The following is a 21,631-nucleotide window of genomic DNA, read 5'->3' on the forward strand; positions in this document are numbered from 1 at the left end:
TACTAATTAAAATATTGATAAAAAATAATATAAAAACAAAAAATTATAATTTTTTAACGTGTGAACGAAGAATCGGAACGAATAATATTTAGTCTCGTCTAAAATTCTTCATTTTTCTACTAAAATTTTTATTTTAAATTTAATTATAAATTTGGTTTTGTTTTTATTTTAATTATTGTATATTATAAAGTTAGTCATATTTTGATATATAATTTATTTTTTGTATATTAAGTTATATAATCATAAATTTTTATGATCAAATGGTTACAAAAAAATTATTAAAATAAAATATTTTGAGTTTAATAGGAAATTAACATGGAATTTAAGAAATTAACTTAAAATTTAAATATTATTTTCTTTCAAATTTTTAATTTATTAATTTTTATATTCTCAATTTTACTCCATACCATTTAAATTTGAATTAAACTCAAAACTTAAAAATGTAATTTAATATCATAAAATCAAAACTTCAAATGATACCACAACTCAATTATCAACATAATGTGTTAACCATCCCCTATCCTACCTTCTTCCTTGAATTCTTTGTTTCAATCCATAGAACTCACAATCTCCAAATAACTACATATATATATATATATATATATATACACTTGACATATAATTATAAGTGTTTCAATTGAAAAAAAAATTTGACAATTACCCAAAAGAACTAAATAAAATACCCACCACATCTTCATTAGTTTGAGAGAAAAACACATAATCAATGTGCACTTTTGAAATTAAGTTCCTCAAAAGGGTACTTACCAAAAAATTTTCTAAAAGATAGAATGTAAATATACTAAGATACTCAAGAACATGACAAAATCACAAAACATTCAAATCTGTCCACCAAGAAACATAAGATAAAAGCTCATGAGACAATCATCAAAACCAGTGAAGACTCTAGTTCCTCAACGATTGGCCTTAGCAACTCTTTCGATTTCGTCCTTTTTCTTGATTGCGTAACTGAACAGACAAAACAAGACAATACAGTCAGTTGCAATTACAGGAACCGTACTCAAATGCAGTTTTGACAAAGCAGGTTCCGCAGAGAGTGAAAATAGTACGAGAGTTGGGAATTTTCACCTGTTGGATGAACCCTTGGCAGCATTGATAAGCTCATCAGCCAAACATTCAGCTATTGTTTTGATGTTTCTGAAAGCAGCCTCACGAGCACCGGTGGTAAGCAGATAAATAGCCTGGTTAACACGTCTTAAGGGAGAAATATCGACAGCCTGACGCCTGACAACACCAGCAGAACCAATCCTAGTAGCATCTTCACGAGGCCCGCTGTGCACAAAAAAGGAATTCATTAATCGTAAGCCCACATTATTGTAAACAAGGACAATTAGCTAGTGAGCACTTTTCAACCAAACTCAAAAATACTGTATCTCCATTACCTGTTGATGATAGCATCAACTATGACCTGAATTGGGTTCTGGTCAGTCAGAAGGTGGATAATCTCCATAGCATGTTTCACTATTCTCACTGCCATCAGTTTCTTTCCATTATTTCGGCCATGCATCATCAGGGAGTTTGTAAGCCTTTCAACAATTGGGCACTGGGCTTTCCTGAATCTCTTAACAGAGTACCTCCCAGCAGTGTGTGGCACATAAGTTGCATGTTTTGCTGGCTGAACTCCAATGTAGTCACTGAGGGAAATGTCAGTGACCTATAAGAATCCATCAACAATTTGAAATTAGTATCAAAATCATTAATATTAAAACATAAATCTAATCTAAGAGTTGCTAGACCATGTATTCCACATAAGAAATTGATGAGAATACCTAAACTCTACATTTGGGATGGCAAAACTAAATTACTATCATAGTTTCTCCAAAATTTGCAACTCACCTGATTAGCAAACACCGCAAATATCTTCAACTAACCCACTACCATATGAGTAAAATAAAGCACCAGTGTATATTGGCATTTTCCTAAATCCTACAGGACCATGTATATAAATAATCATAAATCCTGCTATGATTGTTTCCACCAGCCAGTTCGTAGATCCCATACCTATAATTCTACTAAAACCTAGAAACAGTAACATGACAGGAGAGCACACGGCTCCCAGTTTCCAGGACTCCCAAACCAAAACCAGCTCAAAAAAAATTGTAGAGTGTAGCTCATAAATAAAGCACAAAACAAAATTTACGCACAAAAGCAAGACCATCTCCATTCTTCATAAAAACAATCATAGCCACAAATCTAAGTCAACCCGAAAGATAAAAATGAAATACAAATCACAAATACAAAATTGCAAATTGGAATGAATAAGACCTGCACATCGTCGAAGGACCAGCGGTTGAAGAGCTTCACTTCATGGTGGGGCTGGATAGGCTCCTGAGTGGACACTACTGCAGCTGCCATAGCTACATATACAAACACAAGAAACAGAATAAGGACTACGGCAACATAACAGCTTTTAGATATGCGCTCTTCTTTTGATTTTCTTCGAAGGAAAACAAGAATATCGTTTATGCTTATGACAGCATAAAAACTTCAATTAAATGACTGTTCCGGAAGCCCCAAGACACCTTTCCTTTTTGTAAATTTAACAGGCTACCGTCATTGCAAGCTAACATTCATACAGGATCCGTAATATAGAAACAAAATACGGCCTCAACAATAGTTAAATGTAAAACTACAAAGCAGGAAATACAAGAGAACGACATAAAGACTCAATTCTTTTCGTTAATCCAAACCAGATTGCCATTGTCACAATATCTTTTCCTGTATATACCAAAACAGGGAATCGAGAAAACTTAAACACTAACATAAAATCAACTCAAAAATAGTCATGGATACCAACGAGTTTTCCTGAATAAAAGGGAAAAATAAGTAACAGCCTCAGTAAAGTAATGACACATACAAAACAAAACAAAACTTATATTCTTGCTCAAGTAGCCATTACTAAATCAAAAAATAAATGGAAGCAAAATAGAAACCCTCAACAACAAAGAGATGGTGAGAATCGAGACTGTCTGTAAAGAAGAGCAGGTTTCAAACTGGTCAAATAAGCCGAGATTAAGTTTTTCGACCATTACCGTGAATAAGAGCGGGTGATTTGCTCACTCGAAGCTAGAGGGGAGAGGGGAATTCGCGCCGTCACCGATTATATCAGCAGTGATATGACGAAGAAGCTCTAGCGAACCCTAATAAGGAGAAACGGGAGGGTTTTAATAGGAGTATGAAACCCTAAATTAAATTAATTAATACTTAAGTGTTTTCAAAAAAAAAAAATAAATAGATACATTAGTATTAATTATAATTTAATTTTTAAACTTTAAAATTAAAATATAATTTTAATCATATAACATTTAAATTTTTTCTTATATTTTTTAAATAACATAAAAATAATATTTTTATATTATAGACTAAAAATTAAAAAAAATAACTATTTTTAAATATTTTTATTTAAAATATTTTTTACTTTCAAATTTTATTAACAATAAAATAAAAATAATTTGAGAACAAAATATAACTAAATAAAAATATTTGTTATCATTTTACATTAAGATTTTTAAAATTATATAAAAATATTACGAATAAAAATTATGAATTTATTAATAATAAAAAATATTTTAATAAATAACTATAATATGATAAATAATTTTAAAAAATATAATAATAACTTTTCATACATTATTAATATATATTTGGTCTATGATTTTTTATCCTATTAATATAAAATCATAATAATACTTTATTTTAAAATATAACTATAATATATAATTGATACAACTATAAAGTTTTTTAAAATTATTTTAATTAATAACTATTTTATATCAAACTATTAATTTTTAAAAATATTGTAGATAAAATTTATAATATTTTAATCATTTTGCATAAAATAAAAAATATTTGTAGTATTAAAGACGAATACGAGAAAGTTTTAAAGTTAAATAAATTAAAATAAAAAATTTGTAATTACAAAATAATAACCTAAAAATTCAATATTTTCATATGAAATTTTTTAAAATAAAATATGAAGTACTGAATTTTAGGAAAGCACAAAATGCAAACTGAAGGGAGTGAAATTGTAGGTATATGCATTTCATAACTTATCCATGAAGAGAATTACATCGGGAGACCTAAATGTCAATCTACAAATATCGAAACAGCAGACACTCCCGGAAACAGAAGAAAAATTTGTAACTGCTTTGGAGCCCGAATTGTAAAACAGAGAGAGAACTCGAAAAGATTGCATAACGGAGAAATAAATCCCCGCAAGCAATCACAAAATGATGGAATACAGACCGAAAGGAACGAGCGAAGCCTTCTGGATTGACACTCACTTCATGTGACTCGAATCAAGAGAACAACCATGATGAAAATACAAGTCATAGCAAAGATGGCAAGCCACGTGAAGCACGTAGTTTTAGAGCTCTGCGAGAATACCCGTGACGCCCTCACATTGGCATGACCTGTGCTGGCTAAGCTTTGCTCAACAGCCTTCTCTGTGGAATCAAGTATCTGCATTGAAGCCAAGCCAAGTTTGTTTTGTGTGGATGAATGAGAATACCACAAGTATGCAAAAAGAAGCAAGCAATCCAGCCTCCGGGACATATTTCTTTCCCAGAAGGTGCAAAAAGAAAAAAAGGGAGATTATTTTTGTATGATTCTCATACAGCAACAAATTAACTACACATGCATATAAACTAACCTAATTTCTTACAAACTAATCATAGCTCGGTTCATCTCAAGCTTAAATGATGCAAAGACAGAAGCAGTGCCAGTGTGAACAAATAATGAATAAATTGGAGAAATCTGAGATGATTTATTATACATGGTGTAGGGACACTTTGCATCAAAGGCAAAATACAAAACCGAATTATTTTTAAGACACGGAAAGACTGGCTGTTACGGCAGTTCCTAGCTGAGCTCAAAACCCAGAAGCAGAGAGATACGAAGAACCTGATACATGCTCTAATACACAAGAAGACTTGCAGAGGGATTTTGGCCTGCAGAGAGATATGAAGACCCCAATACACACTCTAATACACAAGAAGACTTTCAGTGGGATTTTGGCTGAGAGTATAATTCGGAATCCGATTTGGGATCCTTGTCTCTTGCACAGAAAAGTGGAGGAGATGAAAATGGAGTTCTTTTTTTCCTGATGATTTAGAAAATCCTTTTTCCTTTAAATATGACAAAGAAAATCCATGTTGCCCCACCGGAGAGGGAAAAAGAAAGAACCTTCTCTGACCCTATGAAGTGAGCTAAGTCATGTGGCAGTATATGAAGAAGAGAAATTTCTGCAGTTCTAGCAAAACCAGAGGATAATTAACCGCGTTTAGCTAAAAGCATTATTCACTGCACGATCTCTGAAACTTGCATTGCTTACTGTCATTTTGAACTTTCAAACAAATTGGTAACCTATCTCAATTATTTCACATAATATTAAAGTCAAAGGGTAAAGGGGTCAACTTCTTACTGCTCTGTTTCTATTAAAGGTTAAATCCAATCACAAGTGTTCTATGCATGTTATTTATCCTCATTTTTAACACTTTTAGCCTAGTAAGCTTACGAATAAGCAGAGGTTACAAATGAGCAGGTGTATTAAAATCAGCAGGATGTATTAAAATAAAAGAATGATTTGCTTATTTCTTTCAACCTAAACTTTAAAAAAAATGGTGACCAATTGAACAATTTGAGATCATCTAGTCCTGCCAAAATAAATGAAAACATTGTTCCTTAGATCATGAATCTTTTGATTTGTCCTGAAAGTATTTTTTTCCAACAACATAATACATGGCTCGTTGTGACGTTTAGTTCTTTAATTTTTGAGGTAACGAACACTATTACAGTTCTTCATTCTTGTGTTCAGAGTAATACAATATAATCAAGCAATTATTTTTAAGTGTAGTATATAAAATGAAAATTTTCATTCTACATGATCTGGCCCATTTCAAAACAAACACTATTGTTTATTTGGTGACAATAACTACCTTGAAGTTTTATGGTTATGATGCACAATTGTCATGTCAGTCGAGTCGTCTTCCGAAAAAAAAAAAACTTCACAAAATATGTATCTCAGTTTTCTTTTTCATCATAACAAATAATCACGTTTTAAAAAACTCCATTGGTCTCCACTATCTTAAAATATTTGAATTTGATCCATTTACTGAACAAAAGTTTGATAAAAACATATGGTTTTTGAATAACCACCATTACCGTCTTGGTTAAAGAGAAAACTGTAAAATGTCAATCTTTTCAAAGAAAAAAACAAGACTGATTTTTTAAATGACAAACCACAAAGGCCTATGAAATAATACCAATGTGCAACACCCAAGTTAAGCTCCTAGTACCGAGGAAATTATCGTAGATTACAAATTAGGAAGGCCGAGAGCATTAGCTCATACATTAGTCAGACACAGCAAAAATAAACTTAATACTGCAAAATCAAATCTTACCTTTTCAGTGTTTTCTAAGGAGCGACTCATCATAAGACTACTCTCTTTGAGTTGCCTTGCTAATCCAACCATTTCATCAGTCAGGTCCTCTTGAAGCTTCCTGAAGGAAAGAAGAATGTCATTTAAGACTTACAAAGTACATATATAACATACCCAGTTATATTCAGATAAGCTTCAGCCTCAGTTAGTTATCTCCTCCAACTAGCTGAAGAAACCACAAGCAAAAAAGCTATCTGAGAAGAAGTCTAGGTTCCCACCAATGATGAGAACTTCAGTTATTTCCTCTCTTCTTCAACCTAGCCATGATGAGAACTTCCCACCGAGCAGCTTCCCATACAGAAAAGCTATCTGAGAAGAAGTCTAGCTTTTCCAAATTTGCTCCGAAGCAACTCTAAAAGCCACTGGATTTTCTGATAATGCAAGCTATCATGTAAGAAACTCGCCAAGAACTTCCCATAGAGCTCTTGATGAGTACCATCTGCTCCAAAAACTCTATTATTTCCTAGAAACTGATCTTTTTATAGAATTGAATCTTCCAAATAGCTTGGCATTCAAAATACACTAGATCATAGAAGATTTTTAGAGAGGTTAATGTTTTTCCCCCTAATTCTACAAACCACAACCTTGAGTTCTTCTACAAACCATAACCTTTAAGTTTAAATCCTCAAAACATTTCCTCCTAATAATTGTCTTATATCAAATCTATGCTAACAACTACCACTCTTGCATATCCTAACTAAACCCCAATCCCAGTTTCCCCATTCCCTGTTCCAGTTAGTTGCAATAGAAGGAAGATTTAAAAAATACCTGTGCTTTTCAATGTGAGCTTGCGTTGCAGTATCCAGTTTAACTGGTGTTGATGCATCAACCTCAGAAGCATCATGAGTTCCAGTTTTCGTACTTGATGTAGGCTTGTTCAATGGACTACAATGTTTAGAACGAAAAGAACCATGGCAAACAACGCAACACCAGTCAGGCTCAGAACACAATATTCATATCCTAACTAGTTGAGAATCACTTACACAAATCTCCTTCTGAGCCCAGGAGAAGAGGGTGGGTAAATTTCTCCATCTGCTCTAGGACTTTCCTTGGAGGAATTCGAGGAGTTATCTTGAGATACCCGAATTTCAGGCTGAAAGTAAACCAGAAGAAAAAAAATTTCTGGGTGTCTGATGCAATTGAAACCTTGATTTAATGGTTAAGACTTCTTATATGTAATGTTTTTGAAAAAATAGGAGTAACATCTAAGTTTTTATCCCAAAATCCTTAAATAGGCAAATTAATCCATTTGTGTCTTGTATCACAAGAATAAATAATAATTTTACTTTTGCAAGGAAATCAGACATCTTAAAAATTCGAGAGAGTGCCATATTATAGTATGCACATACTGGTGGAGTAGCTAATTTGGAAGCAATGGCTTCAACCTTCTCTGAAAAATCATTCACCACAGCCTTTGGAACTCTATAGAGAAAAGCGATAATACTAAATTAGCTTCTATAAACCAAAAAAGCTACTATCATCATGAAGAGAAAGTGAAGACGGAAATAATTCTTACCTAGAAAAAAAGTTAACTGACTTACCTCTTTGTCATATTCAGATAAAGCAATTAATGACAACCAATGAACAAACGAAATAGGTATGCATGTTCATATGTACATTCTTGGATTTAAAAAGTTTCTGTAAAAAACGTGAGAAAGTAAATCAACCTTGGTAAGCCTTCTGGAGTTTTCTCTTCAGCCAACTGCTCTAACTGTTCTCTTAAAGTAGCAACATACTGCAAAAAGTTGTTTACTTTCATCATTCATAGATCTCCAAGTAAAATGTGATGACGATGTAAACATTAAGAAACTACCATTTCTACAACAAAGAAATTTTTCAGAATAGAAAATGCACGAAAGCCATAATTATAAATGCCAAAAATGATATCACCTGTAGGTTTTGGAATCTTTCTTTAGAAAAGACAGATATGCACATATAATTAGGAAACTAATAACTGCACTAGCAATGTACCTGGACGTACATGTATAAGTTTTGCCTGATTTTCCTGCTGAGGTGCTGCTGCAAGCAACCTCCTCAAGTTAACTTCTGTTTTACTGATTGCCATAAAAAATTCTACAGCACTGAATAAACATAGAAAAGACAAGAAGTTATTAAGTTCATAATTAAGTGAACAATGAGTCAGTTACAATCTTAGGATTAATTCAAAAGAACAGATATAAAGCGGTTGAAACAAACAAAACGAGAACGACTTAATTAGTCAAGTTCAATGCCCTCACCTTAAAACTGAATAAAAAAATATAGCTCATATTTGAGAAATGATGCAACCACTACCCTGAGCACAAGCATGGGTCATATAAGTAAGATGCAATTCTCAAGGAATGACTGTTGTTACCTTGATTGCTCAACCCCCCCCGGCAATTTTTGTTCCAAATTTTGGAAATTGTTCCTGGTATGGCATTGCTTAGGATCTCAAACCGCAAATGGGATCCCTTTTTTCGGTAGAAAAAGAAACAATATTAAGGTAGGGAACAGAGCATTACAAAGAAAAAAAAAAAGGATAACTTATCCAGCTCGAGCCAAAAAGAAAAACAATACAAGAAAAAGAAAAAGAAGACATCGAAGAGCTAGCAAATCACAAGACTATAGCATCTCAATTCCTATGAAGGACAGTGAGAGAAATATTTCCCATGAGCCTTGGCCCAACAGGAAGCCAAAAAGGTCATCTTCTCCCACATAAAATTGTCCTACAAATATCTGTTGTCAAAAATCTGCTGATTCCTTTCTATCCAAATAGTCCAGAGACTAACCACACAGAGCTCCCTGCCACGGTGGTCTGGCCTTTACCTTAACCCTGAAACCACCAAATATTGGTATTGATGAAACAATCCAAAGAAAACGGACTGACCCATACAAGGTTAAAAGTTTCAAAGTGTCTCCCCCATAGCTTCCCTAAATTAGGCATCCAGATTTAAGGAGAAAATTTGTAGGAAAGTAAGAGATTAGGGCAGAGGAAAAATGTCAAGATTAAGATAGAGAGTTGGGAAGGAGAGATTGAAGAGTATACGTCCTGAAAATGTTACTTTGGGAATTAAGATTAGTTAACAAGTAAAGAGAAGTTCAGGTGGCTATCAAAGTGAAGGAAGAGGCCATTGCAAGAGGCGATTAAACAAAATTTGCTCTTGGAATATACAATATATTAATCTTCCTTTGCACTATTTCTCGGTTAATGTGTATCATCTACACACAGAGGCCATGCTATTAGAAAATCCTGAAGGCCTGGTCAAGCTTATCCCTGAATGGGTCCAAAAGTCCCCCACATCCTAGCTGATAACTATCCACACCATACATTGGCAGAAGTTATGAAATCTTGTACTGCATTGGCATAAGAGAGATGCACCAGGTCATATTTCCCAAACCCGGACTTGCTCTCCATAGTTAATTGATGAATTTTATCAAGCAGTTACCACACAACAAGACAAAAACTCAACGTTGAAAACGAAGCACGTTGTACCATATTAAGCTGCAAAATAAAATCAAAAGCAAATTGCAAAGAACAACATATTTATAACTTAGCTCATTCATGTCTATCCAACGAAAACTTCAAGACACTCAATCCCGTCCTCAATTGCCAAACAACTCAGTTTCAAATCCATCCATAATTGCAAATACAGATCAAGAGTAACAGAGACAAGAAACAGTATTTACCCTTAGAAAACGCTCACGATCAGACCTCTCTCCTTCGAACAAACAGATAATCAGAGGGGAGAACTAGTTAATCTTCCTGCCACCGCGATCTTCCATCACCATCATCATCCGTCTTCCCCTGCTCCCTTTTTCTTTTTCTTTCTTTCTTCCTCTTCCTGGTCGATCTCTCTTCTTTCTTTTCCTGTCGACGCTGAAGCCCCTCCTTCAAACGGCGCCGTTTCTCTTTCCTCAGAAGCTAGGCTTGGGCTGGACCGAATGTCAGACTGAATTAAAATAGGCTGGGTCTAGTTCATTTTTTTTAAGTTATTTGGGCCTTGGGCTATTTTATAATAATAATAATAATAATAACAACAACAATAATAATAATAATAATAATATAAATTATTAATCTCGTCAAATCAATACTTACACGTCACGTCATCACGGCCTATTCGTAGTACGCCATCAAAGTACTTGAGTTCTACACATTAATTGAAGTTTGAACTCGTGATCTTAAATATAACGCACAAATTTTAATTACTAAACTACTGTTACAAATAGTTTTGTGTTGATAAACAGTACTTTGATATTTTAAAAAATAATAATAATAAAATTTTATCCAACAAAATTTAACCGTCGTAAGATATTTTTTTATTCTTAATTATAATAAATTTACTAAAAACGAAGTTCAATTTAGTCATTACAGTATCATCAGTACTACAGTAAGCTAACTTACTAATTCTATTAAATCATACGAGTTCTACACACTTATTAAAATTTGAACCCGTGATCTTCGGTATAATATACGAATTTTAATAACCAAACTACTGTTACAAATAAATTTATGTTAGTAAACGGTAATTTGATAATTTTTAAATAAAAAATAATAAAATTTTATCCAATAGAATTTAACCGTCGTAAGATATTTTTTTATCTTTAATTATAATAAATTTACTAAAAACGAAATTTAATTTAGTCATTACAGTATCACCAGTATTGTAATAAGCTAACTTACTAATTCTATTAAATCATATGAGTTCTACACACTAATTAAAATTTGAACTCGTGATTTTCAGTAGAATATACAAATTTTAATAAACAAACTACTGTTACAAATGAATTTATGTTAGTAAACGGTACTTTAATATTTTTTAAATAAAAAATAATAAAATTTAATCATCATAAAATATATATTTTTTATCCATAATTGTAATAAATTTACTAAAATAAAATTTAACTCCGATCATTATAATCTCGCCAGTACTATAATAAGCTAACTTACTTATTTCATTAAATCAAATATTATAACTTAATTATTAATAATATACGGTATAACTTTAAAGTAACAATTTTTTTACGTTAAATGAAATATGAATTCATACTTTTAAAGTAAAATATAAAAATTATAATCATTAAATTATAATTACTAAGGATTAAACTTGATAAACAACACTATGTTTTTTCTTAATATAAAAAAACAAATAAATTATAAGTTATATAAACAAGTATAGTGTATATATATGTATATATATATATATATATACGTATATATCTTTGGGAGTGATAATTTATGAAGGCAAAATAACATGTGGCCAAGGATTAATGAAGTGGAGTGTGTGTGTATGGGTATGAATGAAGTTTGGTAGTTGAATTAAATGTCTTTCTCTAACATTTTCAACCCATCAACTTCCAACTTCCATTTACAGGAATAATAGATACATATATATATATATACATGTATATTTATTCTCATATATATATATATACCCACCGCCCTAAATACACAAATGCTTTAAACGCATCGTTACAAATTATATATATATATATATGTATTTAACTTTGTTGTCATTTTAATGCAATTTACATATTACTCCACTCAACCCAAATATAAATTTATAAATTAATTTGTACATAATTTTTTAATTTGTTCATAAAATAGCCTTAAATACTATGCCTTATTGAAAAACATATTCTTGTAATAATTTTAAGATATAATAATATTTTTCTCAATTATAAAATACTTAATTTTTACCTCGAGTTTATGTGACTTTATATTTTTTAATATTATTTATACGATTTATTATTTTATAATTTAAGCTTTATTCAAATCAGTTAACTAATCTATTAAGTACGTAGTTTAATTTTTTCTACTTAGTACGCGACTATGGAGTATTTGTTGGACTTTTTAATCAACCGTGTGAGTTTATTATACATAAAAGACTATCGAATTTGATTAGATCCGTTTAAAATGATACAGTACAGTTGAAAGTATTTTGGCTCTTAATGCATTAAATTAAAATATAAACTTTATTTTATGTGCGTAAACTAAAAGTATAAATTTATACTGTGTTATCCTGTCACCATAAATAGAAAAAATGTGAGAACTTCAAATGACATCATCTTGATTTAGAAGATTACTGCATAATGCGCATGTTACTTCCACTATAGAGTTAGGTACGTTTTCGTTTTCATATACAATAATTTTTTATTCAATACAAGTACGTTTTATTCATATCTGATTTATTTTAAAATTAATACAGTAATAAAATTGACTAATACTAAAAGTACGAAATATTGAGTTACAAAAAAATCGTAAAATCTCAAATAAACAAAAAATACAAAATACGAGGGTTCAAACTAAAATTTATTCTTTAAAAAAATAAAAAAGGTATACGGTTTAACTTTTTGTTTCATATTTTACGTTTTAAAAATATTTTTGTAACTAAACAGATAAAACATTGAATATTATTAATTACAACCACGGTTAAAATATATTTTTCATAAGTTTAATACTTGAAATTATAATATATGGTTTTTAGATATTGGTTACTAAAATACATTGGTTACTAAAATTTTATAATTAAATATTTTTTTATATAAAATACAGTATTTGTATTTATTTTAAATAAAAAAAAATATACAATTATTTTTAAAATACAATAATTTTTTAATTTAAGAAATAAAATATTTTTAAAATACAATAATATTTTTTAATTTAAGAAATAAAATATATTTAATGGGACCTTTTAATTTAAATTTTTCAAAATTCAAAGTTCAAACAGACACCAGGGCTGGTGGTGGTTAAAATCAATTTATTACAAAGGTTGGGCGCAAAAGTTGGGCACGGTTTTCCCACACTCAATTTCTCAATTTCTCCTTTTTAAGAACAAACAAACCCCATCTCTGCTCATCACCATCTCCGCTCCTTCACTGCGCCGTAACCAGATCTCCCTCAATCCTCCAATTTACCGGTCGCAAATAATGGCGATACCAACTCAAAACACCGCCGTTCTTGTATTCGTCGTCGCAACGGGAGTATTGATGAGCAGTGCGTGGGCTCATTCGCCGGCGCCGGCGCCGGCGCCTGGAACAGAGACTGCAGCGGCGCCGACGGCGGACTGTTTAGCGAATCTGCTGAACATGTCGGATTGCGTGCCGTATGCGGAGGTAGGAAGCAATCTGACGAAGCCTGATAAAGCGTGCTGCCCGGAGCTGGCGGGGCTGGTGGAAGGAGCTCCGCAGTGCTTGTGTTATTTGTTTGATGGAAAGACTGCGCAGCAGTTCGGCATCAATGTCGATATGGATAGAGCTCTCAAGCTTCCTTCTGTCTGCAGCGTTGCTACTCCGCCGACTAGCTTGTGCTCACGTACTCTTCGATTCCCTATCTCTTCATTTTTCATCGTTTATCATTTTAGTTCTTTAACAAAAATCACGTTTCTCACTCATTCTAGCTCGCGATTCGGTATTCTTCGATTCTCTTCATTTTTCGTATACTTTCTTAAATTTTTTTTTTCTTATTTCTTGATTTAAAACACAAAAGAATCTTAAACTCCATAGTTCGTTTTCTTTTATTGAAATTTCATATTAAAAGTTAAATAGAGAAGTCAGAAGCCAGGCTTAGTTTATGTTAATGCACAGATCTTCACATAAATTTATGCTAATTATTATTTAATGTTTTTGTATTGGATAATAATTTTCAAATTCTAATTAACAATGTAGAGTAGAGTAGAGTAGATTCTTACTCAGCTACTGAATACTAATTTATTAGGAAATCATATGATTGTAGTTTCAGATTAAGACTATGTTCTAGATAAATCAATTTCACAAAAAATTGAAAAATCCATTAGTGAATTACTTATACTTATATATTTAATTTGATCCCAAAAAACAGATTTTAAAATAATTCACTTTTTTTTTAAAAATAGAATTAGTTTGTTTTCAACACTGATTTTAATTTGTTTCAAAATTAGAAATGAAATTAATGTGAGTATTTAGTTAGATCTACCGAGATTTGATTAGTGTACTATGTTTCAAAAGTTAATGCATACGTAACATACTGTATATTGTATGTTATCGTGTTTATTAATGGCATATCGTATTATAAATTAGGAATATATATTGTTCGATTCAAATAATATCCAGTTCCAGTACGATCTTTGATCCTTAAATTAGTAGACCAAAATATTCACTCCAAATTGTTCAGTCCTGATTGAAATTAATATAAAAAATATATAAATATATATATAAAATATAGGTTGTTTTATTCTTTTTAAAAAATTTGTTATTTGTTTATTTAATTAATTATATTATTTATATAATATTAAATATTTTAATAAAAAATAATAAGTTTAATCTATTCGATCTCTATCAATACCGAATTAAACGGTCTTCGGTCTTGAATTTATATTTTTTTCGAACTTAGTTCTAGTTTTGATTTTGTTCATTTCCATTTCGATTTAGATAGTTGCATACTCTTAATTTTGTATTTTTTTTATCTAATTTATAAAATATATTTATTTTATTTCAAAAATATCTTTTAGAAATCTATATATAACTTTATAAAGATGTGATATATAACATATTATAAAATATTAATACTATCCTATTATTACATATTTTATGAGTGAACTCATTAAATATTCATAACCTAAAAAAATGTAAAAAGTTCAGAAATTATTAAAGTAACGAACCTGATCCGCCGTTGTCTAATTATTGACTCCTATCTGTCCCACCTATATACACTTAATGCACGAAGTTCCCTTGCTCATTACTTCTTCTCTCCCTCCCCGCCCGGGACCCACAAGAATTCTTTCTGCATTCTTTTATTTTGGAATAACTTTTTTATTCTGATTTAATTTTTTAAAAAATTTAAATTTATTTTCCCAAAAGTTTTAAACTTTTATTAAAAATTATTTTTATTTACTAATATTTGTTCTACCCATCAGTTTTGGGCATCCCAGTTCCTTCTCCAGCTGCCGCTCCGGGCGCATCAAATACTCCAGGTACTTTTTTCACTATTGATTGTTTCATTTAATTAATATGAAACTATAATTTTCTTTTCCAAAATTTTATGAAATTTATTATTACACGAGTTCCAAATATCTTATTTTTTTAACCATTGATTTTGAATATTAAATAAATAATTTTTAATTTCTTATTTTTTATCTAATAAATTTATTGAATTAGATTTTTTATCTCGACTAAAAATTAATTATGTAATGTCCCATCTTGAATATGGAAGTGTTAATGTAACCTGTCATTCCATTTTAAGACAAATATTTATTATGCAACGAGTTCATATCATCTTATTCATCAAAATATAAAAATAATCTTTTTTTCGTAAACGCTTAAATCGTATATGATTAATCAGTATGAATTTATATCACAAAAATTCTAATCTCAATAGTGACAAAGTGTATATACTCGTGTATCAAGAGAGTATTCTATACTAATATTCACTCATTCATTGAGTGTGGTGCTCTATTGCTAGACATTTCGATTCAGACTTTTAGTTTAACATATCTGGAAACAAAAGTGATGAGCATAAATAGGTCTAGTAAGAAAATGTAAAACTTAAAACTAAGTAATGGAAAACAATTAAATTCATATCCCGACATTCCTCACTTAAACTCTTTATACCCTACCATTTCTCTTGTCTTTTTTTACCCATACAACCCTTTATAGTGTAATAACCTTTTCCCCTCAATCCGTTCAACTAAACCTACTACCTACCCATACTTTCTATCCGATGCTAATATCAGACACCGAACATCCCTAACACACAATTTTGCCATCCACGGCCACCAAATAACCACCATCTCACAATCGAGAATACTAGAGCACATACACATCAGCCACTAAAGGACCACTCACACATACACTTCATTCCACCTACACCAACATACTTAAGCCAGCAACCACTGACCCTGATGGGACACACATACACACATATTTCACCTACAACTTACTACCGACTTGGAGAGGCCACAAACACACACACACCAACTAGGCAACCATCCATTTCCAAACTTAAAACAATGGCCTGTGAAGACCACACATAAACATTATTTGCAACCCATCCCGCACCTACACTGGTAATGCCTGGCCTGGAGAGGCCACACACATACACATACCTACTAGTCCCTCTCCACATTGACCAAAACCAATAGCCTATGAAGGCCACACTACATATGGTACTTTACAGAACCACACACCAAATCAACAATTCTCGACTGGTGAAGGTCTTTCACTAATCCACACCCAACTTGCAAACACCACTCCATGAAGGCCACACACGCTCACGCAAATCACATCACATAATCACACACTCAACACTGCAATACTCGGCCTGTAGAAGCCACATGCACACGCAGAGCACATCATAAAACTGCACATTCAAGCTGTAACACTTGGCCTGTGAAGGCCACACACACACACCGACCTCTTCACTGACGGTCATGGCACCAGAACACACAACTTAAGTCTTCCTCTCCACTTCTATGGTTTTGCCTTAGCCTATAGAACTTACGCTCCCTCTAAGACCTCACCCGACCGCCTCCAATCGAGTCTCAATAATTCCCCTCCCATCCGAATTCGACTTAATGTCTTCAGTCTCATCCTTTATCCATCACTCCTGATAACAGAACTCAATCTATTCTAAGAAAAAGAGAAAAAATAGAGATTTGAACATGTTTTACCATAACAGAGTTTGAAGCCCTAAATTTTCTTACCTCCTCCATTTCCTATCCCTCAGCAATAATTCACTCAACTTCTCCTGTTCCTCGAATTCTCCCCTAAATTTCACACTACTTCTCTTTCTCTTCCCCTCTGTCTCTCTCTCGATGTAACACCCCATTTTTTTTCTTCTTTCCAGCAGTGTTATCTCAAAATATATTAGCATACATAACTTACGTATGTCATTCCATCAACCAATCCAATCATACATATAAAGGAAGTATTGAAAACTAACTGCTCAATTTCTAAAATTTTTTTAACTGTATATGCATCAATATAGTAGCTTATGAATTTTACAAATTCCTGTTTTAAACTTGAGTTACAGTGCTACCAAATATGTAATTATCCTATATTACTAGTCGTAATTTCTACTCCGTCTCCTTTACACGCTAAGTTCGAAAATTCGCAACTTTGATTCAGTCCCCGATTTTACTTCATCTGTAATTGATAGGGAATGAGTACATACAACTCAATACAGTAAATTTAAATCACAAATATAGCATGAAGATCCAATCAAAAGCCCATTCTTCTATGTTTATCCTTCCCGTTATATTGGTCACGCCTTCTTCTCTACTCACACTCCCCCACTACAACTCATCTAACTTTATCGTAACTATCACATCTCCTTGATGATAAATTGTCAACTCTACTAAGTGTAATCACCCCATAATACCATCCTATCGGCTGACCCGACTACTCCCCCCACACTATTACCCCCTGATAATATCCCCTATCCGTCACTAATATCGGCGACCTCTTTTTCTCACCACACGACCCAACTGGCTACCCACACACACACTGTTACTGTTTTCTTTCGTCACCAATATCGGCAACTCAACTAATTGCCAGTTTGGTAACTCCCAAGCATCACCAATATCGGCGACCAATTTAACTTTTTGAGTGATGACAACCAATACCGGCGCCCCAACCCCATGCCAACACTACCACTGCTAATATATCATCATCACATTCATACTCAATGTACTGCATATACATGCATACTTAACCCACATACAAGTCATTACAATTTAAAATACTGATAAACAATCAATATCTTCATGCAGTTTTCAAATAGACAATCATACTTATATTGCACACACAAACACGCACTCATACACCCACTTACTGTTCTCTATCCTACTTCCCCAACCCCTTTCTCTTCCACTCAATTATTCACCTCTCATCGGTAGACCTGCACTTCTCTCAAACTTCCCCTGCTCTCAGTCCCTCTCTTCCTTCACCTCTGTCTTTCTTGCCTCACATACTTTTCTCCCTATCACCATCAACCACCATGTAAACCCCTATGCGTCCATCAGAACCCATTCCCTACATTCCTTTCTGCCTCTCTCTCTCTCTCTGCATGTCACCTCCCTTCCTTCAACCTGATTTCAATATGTTTCCCTATCTCCCCCTTTCCCGGATAATCATCTAGAGCACACACACACCCTTCCTCTCCACCTAATGCTCGCATCTTTTGTTTCTTCCCTTTATTGTGTTCGTCTAACTTCCACTCTCCCGTATGTATATCGTTTTCTCCCGACTCACCCTTCTCGTACCTGTTTACCTCTTCCCCCCCGAATTCCCTTAAACAGAGTCAAAAATCTATTCTATAATGATGTGATGATACTTATTAGAATTTAGTTAGAATTTAGAATTTAGTTAGAATTTGGGACAAAGTGTCATACTCCTCTTCACTCACAGTCTTAATCGAACCTCCTCGTAATTGACCTTCTTCCTTTGCTCGCTTATTTCGTCAAACACTGATTTCCTCCTTCAATTTCTTACACTGTCTTAACCACATCATAGAACCTCAACTACCATTTTAAACTTTGCAAGATTGAATTCATATTACCTATGTTTGAAATTTAAATTCACCATATCTCCGGTCTCCATTTTTCTGCACTTCCGTAGCTTTGCACCGTCGCCTTCCTCCTCCAGCTCGCTCTTCTCGTTCCTTCCCTCTCCGACTTCCCTCTCTCTCGAATCTTCTATCACCAATTTCCTTCTTCCTTTTCCCGTTCTCCTTTTTTCTATCCTCTGTTTTTCTTTCCTTTTTTTTTTCTTCTTTTCCTTCCCCTTTTATACTCTACCTACCATGCATCTTGGTCGTCCATTCCTCTTTCCTATCTGCATGCATCCTATCCGTCCATTTCTTTTCTCCTAATCTAATCTACACTCTCAATTTCACTATTTCCTCTCTCATTTATTTTATTTATTTATTTGTTTCTTTATATATATATATACACACATATCTCTCTCTCTTTTTAAGTTATTACACTCGGTCTCCCTTCTTCTCTTTCTCTTCTCTTTTTCCCTTTTCCTCTTTTTCTTTTGCCTTTTTCCTTTTTTCCCCCTTAACCTAGAATCCCCTTTTTACACCCAACCGAGCTCACATCCTACCCGTTGAAAATCCCTCCTCTAATTTCTACCATTGATTCCGTCTCTCTATATCTCTCTCCCGCTCTCTCTCCTTTATTCACCTATGTTAAGCTATTACAAACTATGTAGTATATAATAGTGTAAATCATAAAATATTTGTAGTAATTATTACATTTTGCATTGTTTAATCAATACTTCTGTTTTATTTTTTAAATAAAAATTTATTTATTTAGAATAATTTTAAAATACCCTAATTGTAAGCAATAACTAATATTATCTTAATCTTAAAACTGTTTTTTTTAATATTAATTAATTATAATTAAGCAGGCTTAGGACCAAGTACAGCAGCAAGCCCTACAACCGATGGCAATGACAGAGGAGCTGCTTCTTCCATGGTACTTTCTTCTCCACTTCTTGCCCTGAGCATTGGATTATTGCTGATCGAGCAAACCATTTAGATTTCAGTTTCAATTATTTGCCCTTCTTTTCTTTTTAATTTAAATTTGTGAAATTATGTTTATCATTAGATAATTCTATACCTAGCACCACCATCATTAATAATTGTAGGAGTTTATGTAATTTATTATTGTTGTTACCAATTTCCATTTATTTTATGTTAGAACAAGAACAAGAACATCACAATTTGTTTGACGAGAAAATTTTTATTCGGAAGTTACCATTGCCGATCGCTATTTTAAATTGCCTTATAATATTACATCAATCTATATAAACTTTTGTTTGTAAAATTCCGAGTAAGATCCGAAAATTAGGTCAAAATTGATTAATTATTATGGAGTGAATTAGATTGGACTAAACTAACTATGATTTAGTTCTTAGTCTTAGTATGTTTGGACCGAAAATTTTAGTTCACATTGGTTTGATCCTAATCATACATACTCCCGTCTATTTTAAGTACTTGATTTGGTTCGGTCTAATTTTAAATTAATGCACGATTTTGATTCTGAATTCATTAATCCGATGTGAGAAAATACATTGTTAAATGTGTAAAAAAGAATAAACTTATTCTTAATGTACAAAAGGTGGCCCAATAATACCTTTACCTTTAAAACACTTTATAAAATAATTTAGCTCCATACTTGAAAGAATAGTTTATAAGTGCATACTGAATGGATAAAAGAAAATGCACTCTTTAAATTATACCCCAAAAAAAATTTCAATACATAAAATTAACTTAAAAATATAATTATACCCAATGTACTATAATTAGAAATACTTCTAATATATATATATATATATATTGGGGTTGTAAGCCCATAAGAAGATTGTAATGCCCAGTTTTTTCTTTTCTTCACTGGTGTTATCTCAATCATATTAGTAAACATGACACGTATCTCATTCCATCAATAATTCAATCATATAAATAAAGAAAATAATGAAAATCAATTTCTCAATTGTAGATGCATCAATATAATAATTTATGAATTTCACAAATTCTCATTTTTAAACATGAGTTACATTGCTACCAAATATGTAATTATCTCATTTTACTAGTCGTAATCTCTGCTCCATTTTTTCTATACATTAGGTTCGAAAACTCGTAGCTTTGATCCAGTCTCCGGTCCTGCTTCATCTGTAATTGATAGAGAATGAGTACATACAACTCAGTACAGTAAATTTAAATAACAAATATAGCATGAAAATCTAATTAAAAGCCCATTCTTCTATGTTTTCCCCTTCCGTTACATTGGTCATGCTTTTTTTTCTACCCACAATCCCCCCACTACTGCTCATCTAACTCTACCGTAACTACCACATCTCTGTAATGATAAATTATCAACTATATTAGGTGTAGTCACCCCATAATACCATCTCCTTGGCCCTAACTCGACCACTCACCCACATTGTTACCCCCTCCCCAATCACCAATATCGGCGATCAACTTACCCTTTTTAAGTGATGACAACCAATATCGGCGTCCCAACCTCGACCACCACTATTGCAACCTCATCCTGTTCATACTCAATATACCACACATACATACATACTTAACCAACACGCCAGTCATTCCAACTTCAATTACTATTAAACAATCGACATTTCCATGCAGTTTTCAAATTTACAAGCATAATTACATAGCATACACAAATCCACACACATAAATACACACACACACA

General features: G+C 32.4%; 3 protein-coding genes across 5 annotated transcripts; 1 reads left to right on the forward strand and 2 right to left on the reverse strand.

Annotated features, from left to right (window-relative positions):
* Positions 1-671: 671 nt before the first annotated feature.
* On the reverse strand, positions 672-3,192 carry LOC110810728 (small ribosomal subunit protein uS7-like). Its single transcript, XM_022036990.2, has 5 exons — positions 3,051-3,192; positions 2,284-2,375; positions 1,401-1,672; positions 1,087-1,290; positions 672-966 (listed from the first exon to the last, which is right to left on the reverse strand). The coding sequence occupies exons 2-5, from the start codon at positions 2,371-2,373 to the stop codon at positions 912-914; spliced, it is 621 nt and encodes a 206-aa protein (XP_021892682.1). The 5' UTR covers positions 2,374-2,375; positions 3,051-3,192; the 3' UTR covers positions 672-911.
* Positions 3,193-4,141: 949 nt separating this feature from the next.
* LOC110810720 (uncharacterized) lies at positions 4,142-10,323 on the reverse strand. Of its 3 annotated transcripts, XM_022036979.2 has the most exons (9): positions 10,125-10,305; positions 8,812-8,908; positions 8,440-8,539; positions 8,126-8,193; positions 7,808-7,880; positions 7,442-7,551; positions 7,227-7,343; positions 6,420-6,519; positions 4,151-4,479 (listed from the first exon to the last, which is right to left on the reverse strand). In XM_022036979.2, exons 3-9 carry the CDS (start codon positions 8,521-8,523, stop codon positions 4,303-4,305), a joined length of 729 nt encoding a protein of 242 aa, XP_021892671.2. In that variant the 5' UTR covers positions 8,524-8,539; positions 8,812-8,908; positions 10,125-10,305; the 3' UTR covers positions 4,151-4,302. The 3 variants fall into 3 exon arrangements, with proteins under 3 accessions (XP_021892670.2, XP_021892671.2, XP_021892674.2); XM_022036978.2 differs by lacking the exon at positions 8,812-8,908 and having other exon boundaries at positions 4,142-4,479; positions 10,125-10,323; XM_022036982.2 differs by lacking the exons at positions 8,812-8,908; positions 10,125-10,305 and having other exon boundaries at positions 8,430-8,539.
* A 2,876-nt stretch (positions 10,324-13,199) lies between these two features.
* On the forward strand, positions 13,200-20,188 carry LOC110810694 (non-specific lipid transfer protein GPI-anchored 11-like). The gene is made up of 3 exons (XM_022036943.2): positions 13,200-13,749; positions 15,329-15,385; positions 19,824-20,188. The coding sequence occupies exons 1-3, from the start codon at positions 13,365-13,367 to the stop codon at positions 19,952-19,954; spliced, it is 573 nt and encodes a 190-aa protein (XP_021892635.1). The 5' UTR covers positions 13,200-13,364; the 3' UTR covers positions 19,955-20,188.
* The last annotated feature ends 1,443 nt before the right edge of the window (positions 20,189-21,631 follow it).

This window comes from Carica papaya, chromosome 5 (assembly GCF_054855325.1).
Source record: "Carica papaya isolate Zhongbai chromosome 5, ASM5485532v1, whole genome shotgun sequence".
NCBI classification, from domain to species: Eukaryota; Viridiplantae; Streptophyta; class Magnoliopsida; order Brassicales; family Caricaceae; genus Carica; species Carica papaya.

Excerpts from the sequence above, each read along its gene's own strand:
- LOC110810728 (XM_022036990.2), bottom strand. The coding sequence starts at position 2,373 with ATGGCAGCTGCAGTAGTGTCCACTCAGGAGCCTATCCAGCCCCACCAT. Across the intron at positions 1,291-1,400 it reads GTTGATGCTATCATCAACAG|CGGGCCTCGTGAAGATGCTA; the intron begins GTAATGGAGATA and ends TTTTGTGCACAG. Across the intron at positions 967-1,086 it reads GCCAAGGGTTCATCCAACAG|TTACGCAATCAAGAAAAAGG; the intron begins GTGAAAATTCCC and ends TTGTCTGTTCAG.
- LOC110810720 (XM_022036978.2), bottom strand. The coding sequence starts at position 8,523 with ATGGCAATCAGTAAAACAGAAGTTAACTTGAGGAGGTTGCTTGCAGCA. Across the intron at positions 8,194-8,439 it reads ATCAGGCAAAACTTATACAT|TATGTTGCTACTTTAAGAGA; the intron begins GTACGTCCAGGT and ends AACTTTTTGCAG. Across the intron at positions 7,344-7,441 it reads GGGCTCAGAAGGAGATTTGT|TCCATTGAACAAGCCTACAT; the intron begins GTAAGTGATTCT and ends TAAACATTGTAG.
- LOC110810694 (XM_022036943.2), top strand. The coding sequence starts at position 13,365 with ATGGCGATACCAACTCAAAACACCGCCGTTCTTGTATTCGTCGTCGCA. Across the intron at positions 13,750-15,328 it reads GCCGACTAGCTTGTGCTCAC|TTTTGGGCATCCCAGTTCCT; the intron begins GTACTCTTCGAT and ends TCTACCCATCAG. Across the intron at positions 15,386-19,823 it reads GGGCGCATCAAATACTCCAG|GCTTAGGACCAAGTACAGCA; the intron begins GTACTTTTTTCA and ends ATAATTAAGCAG.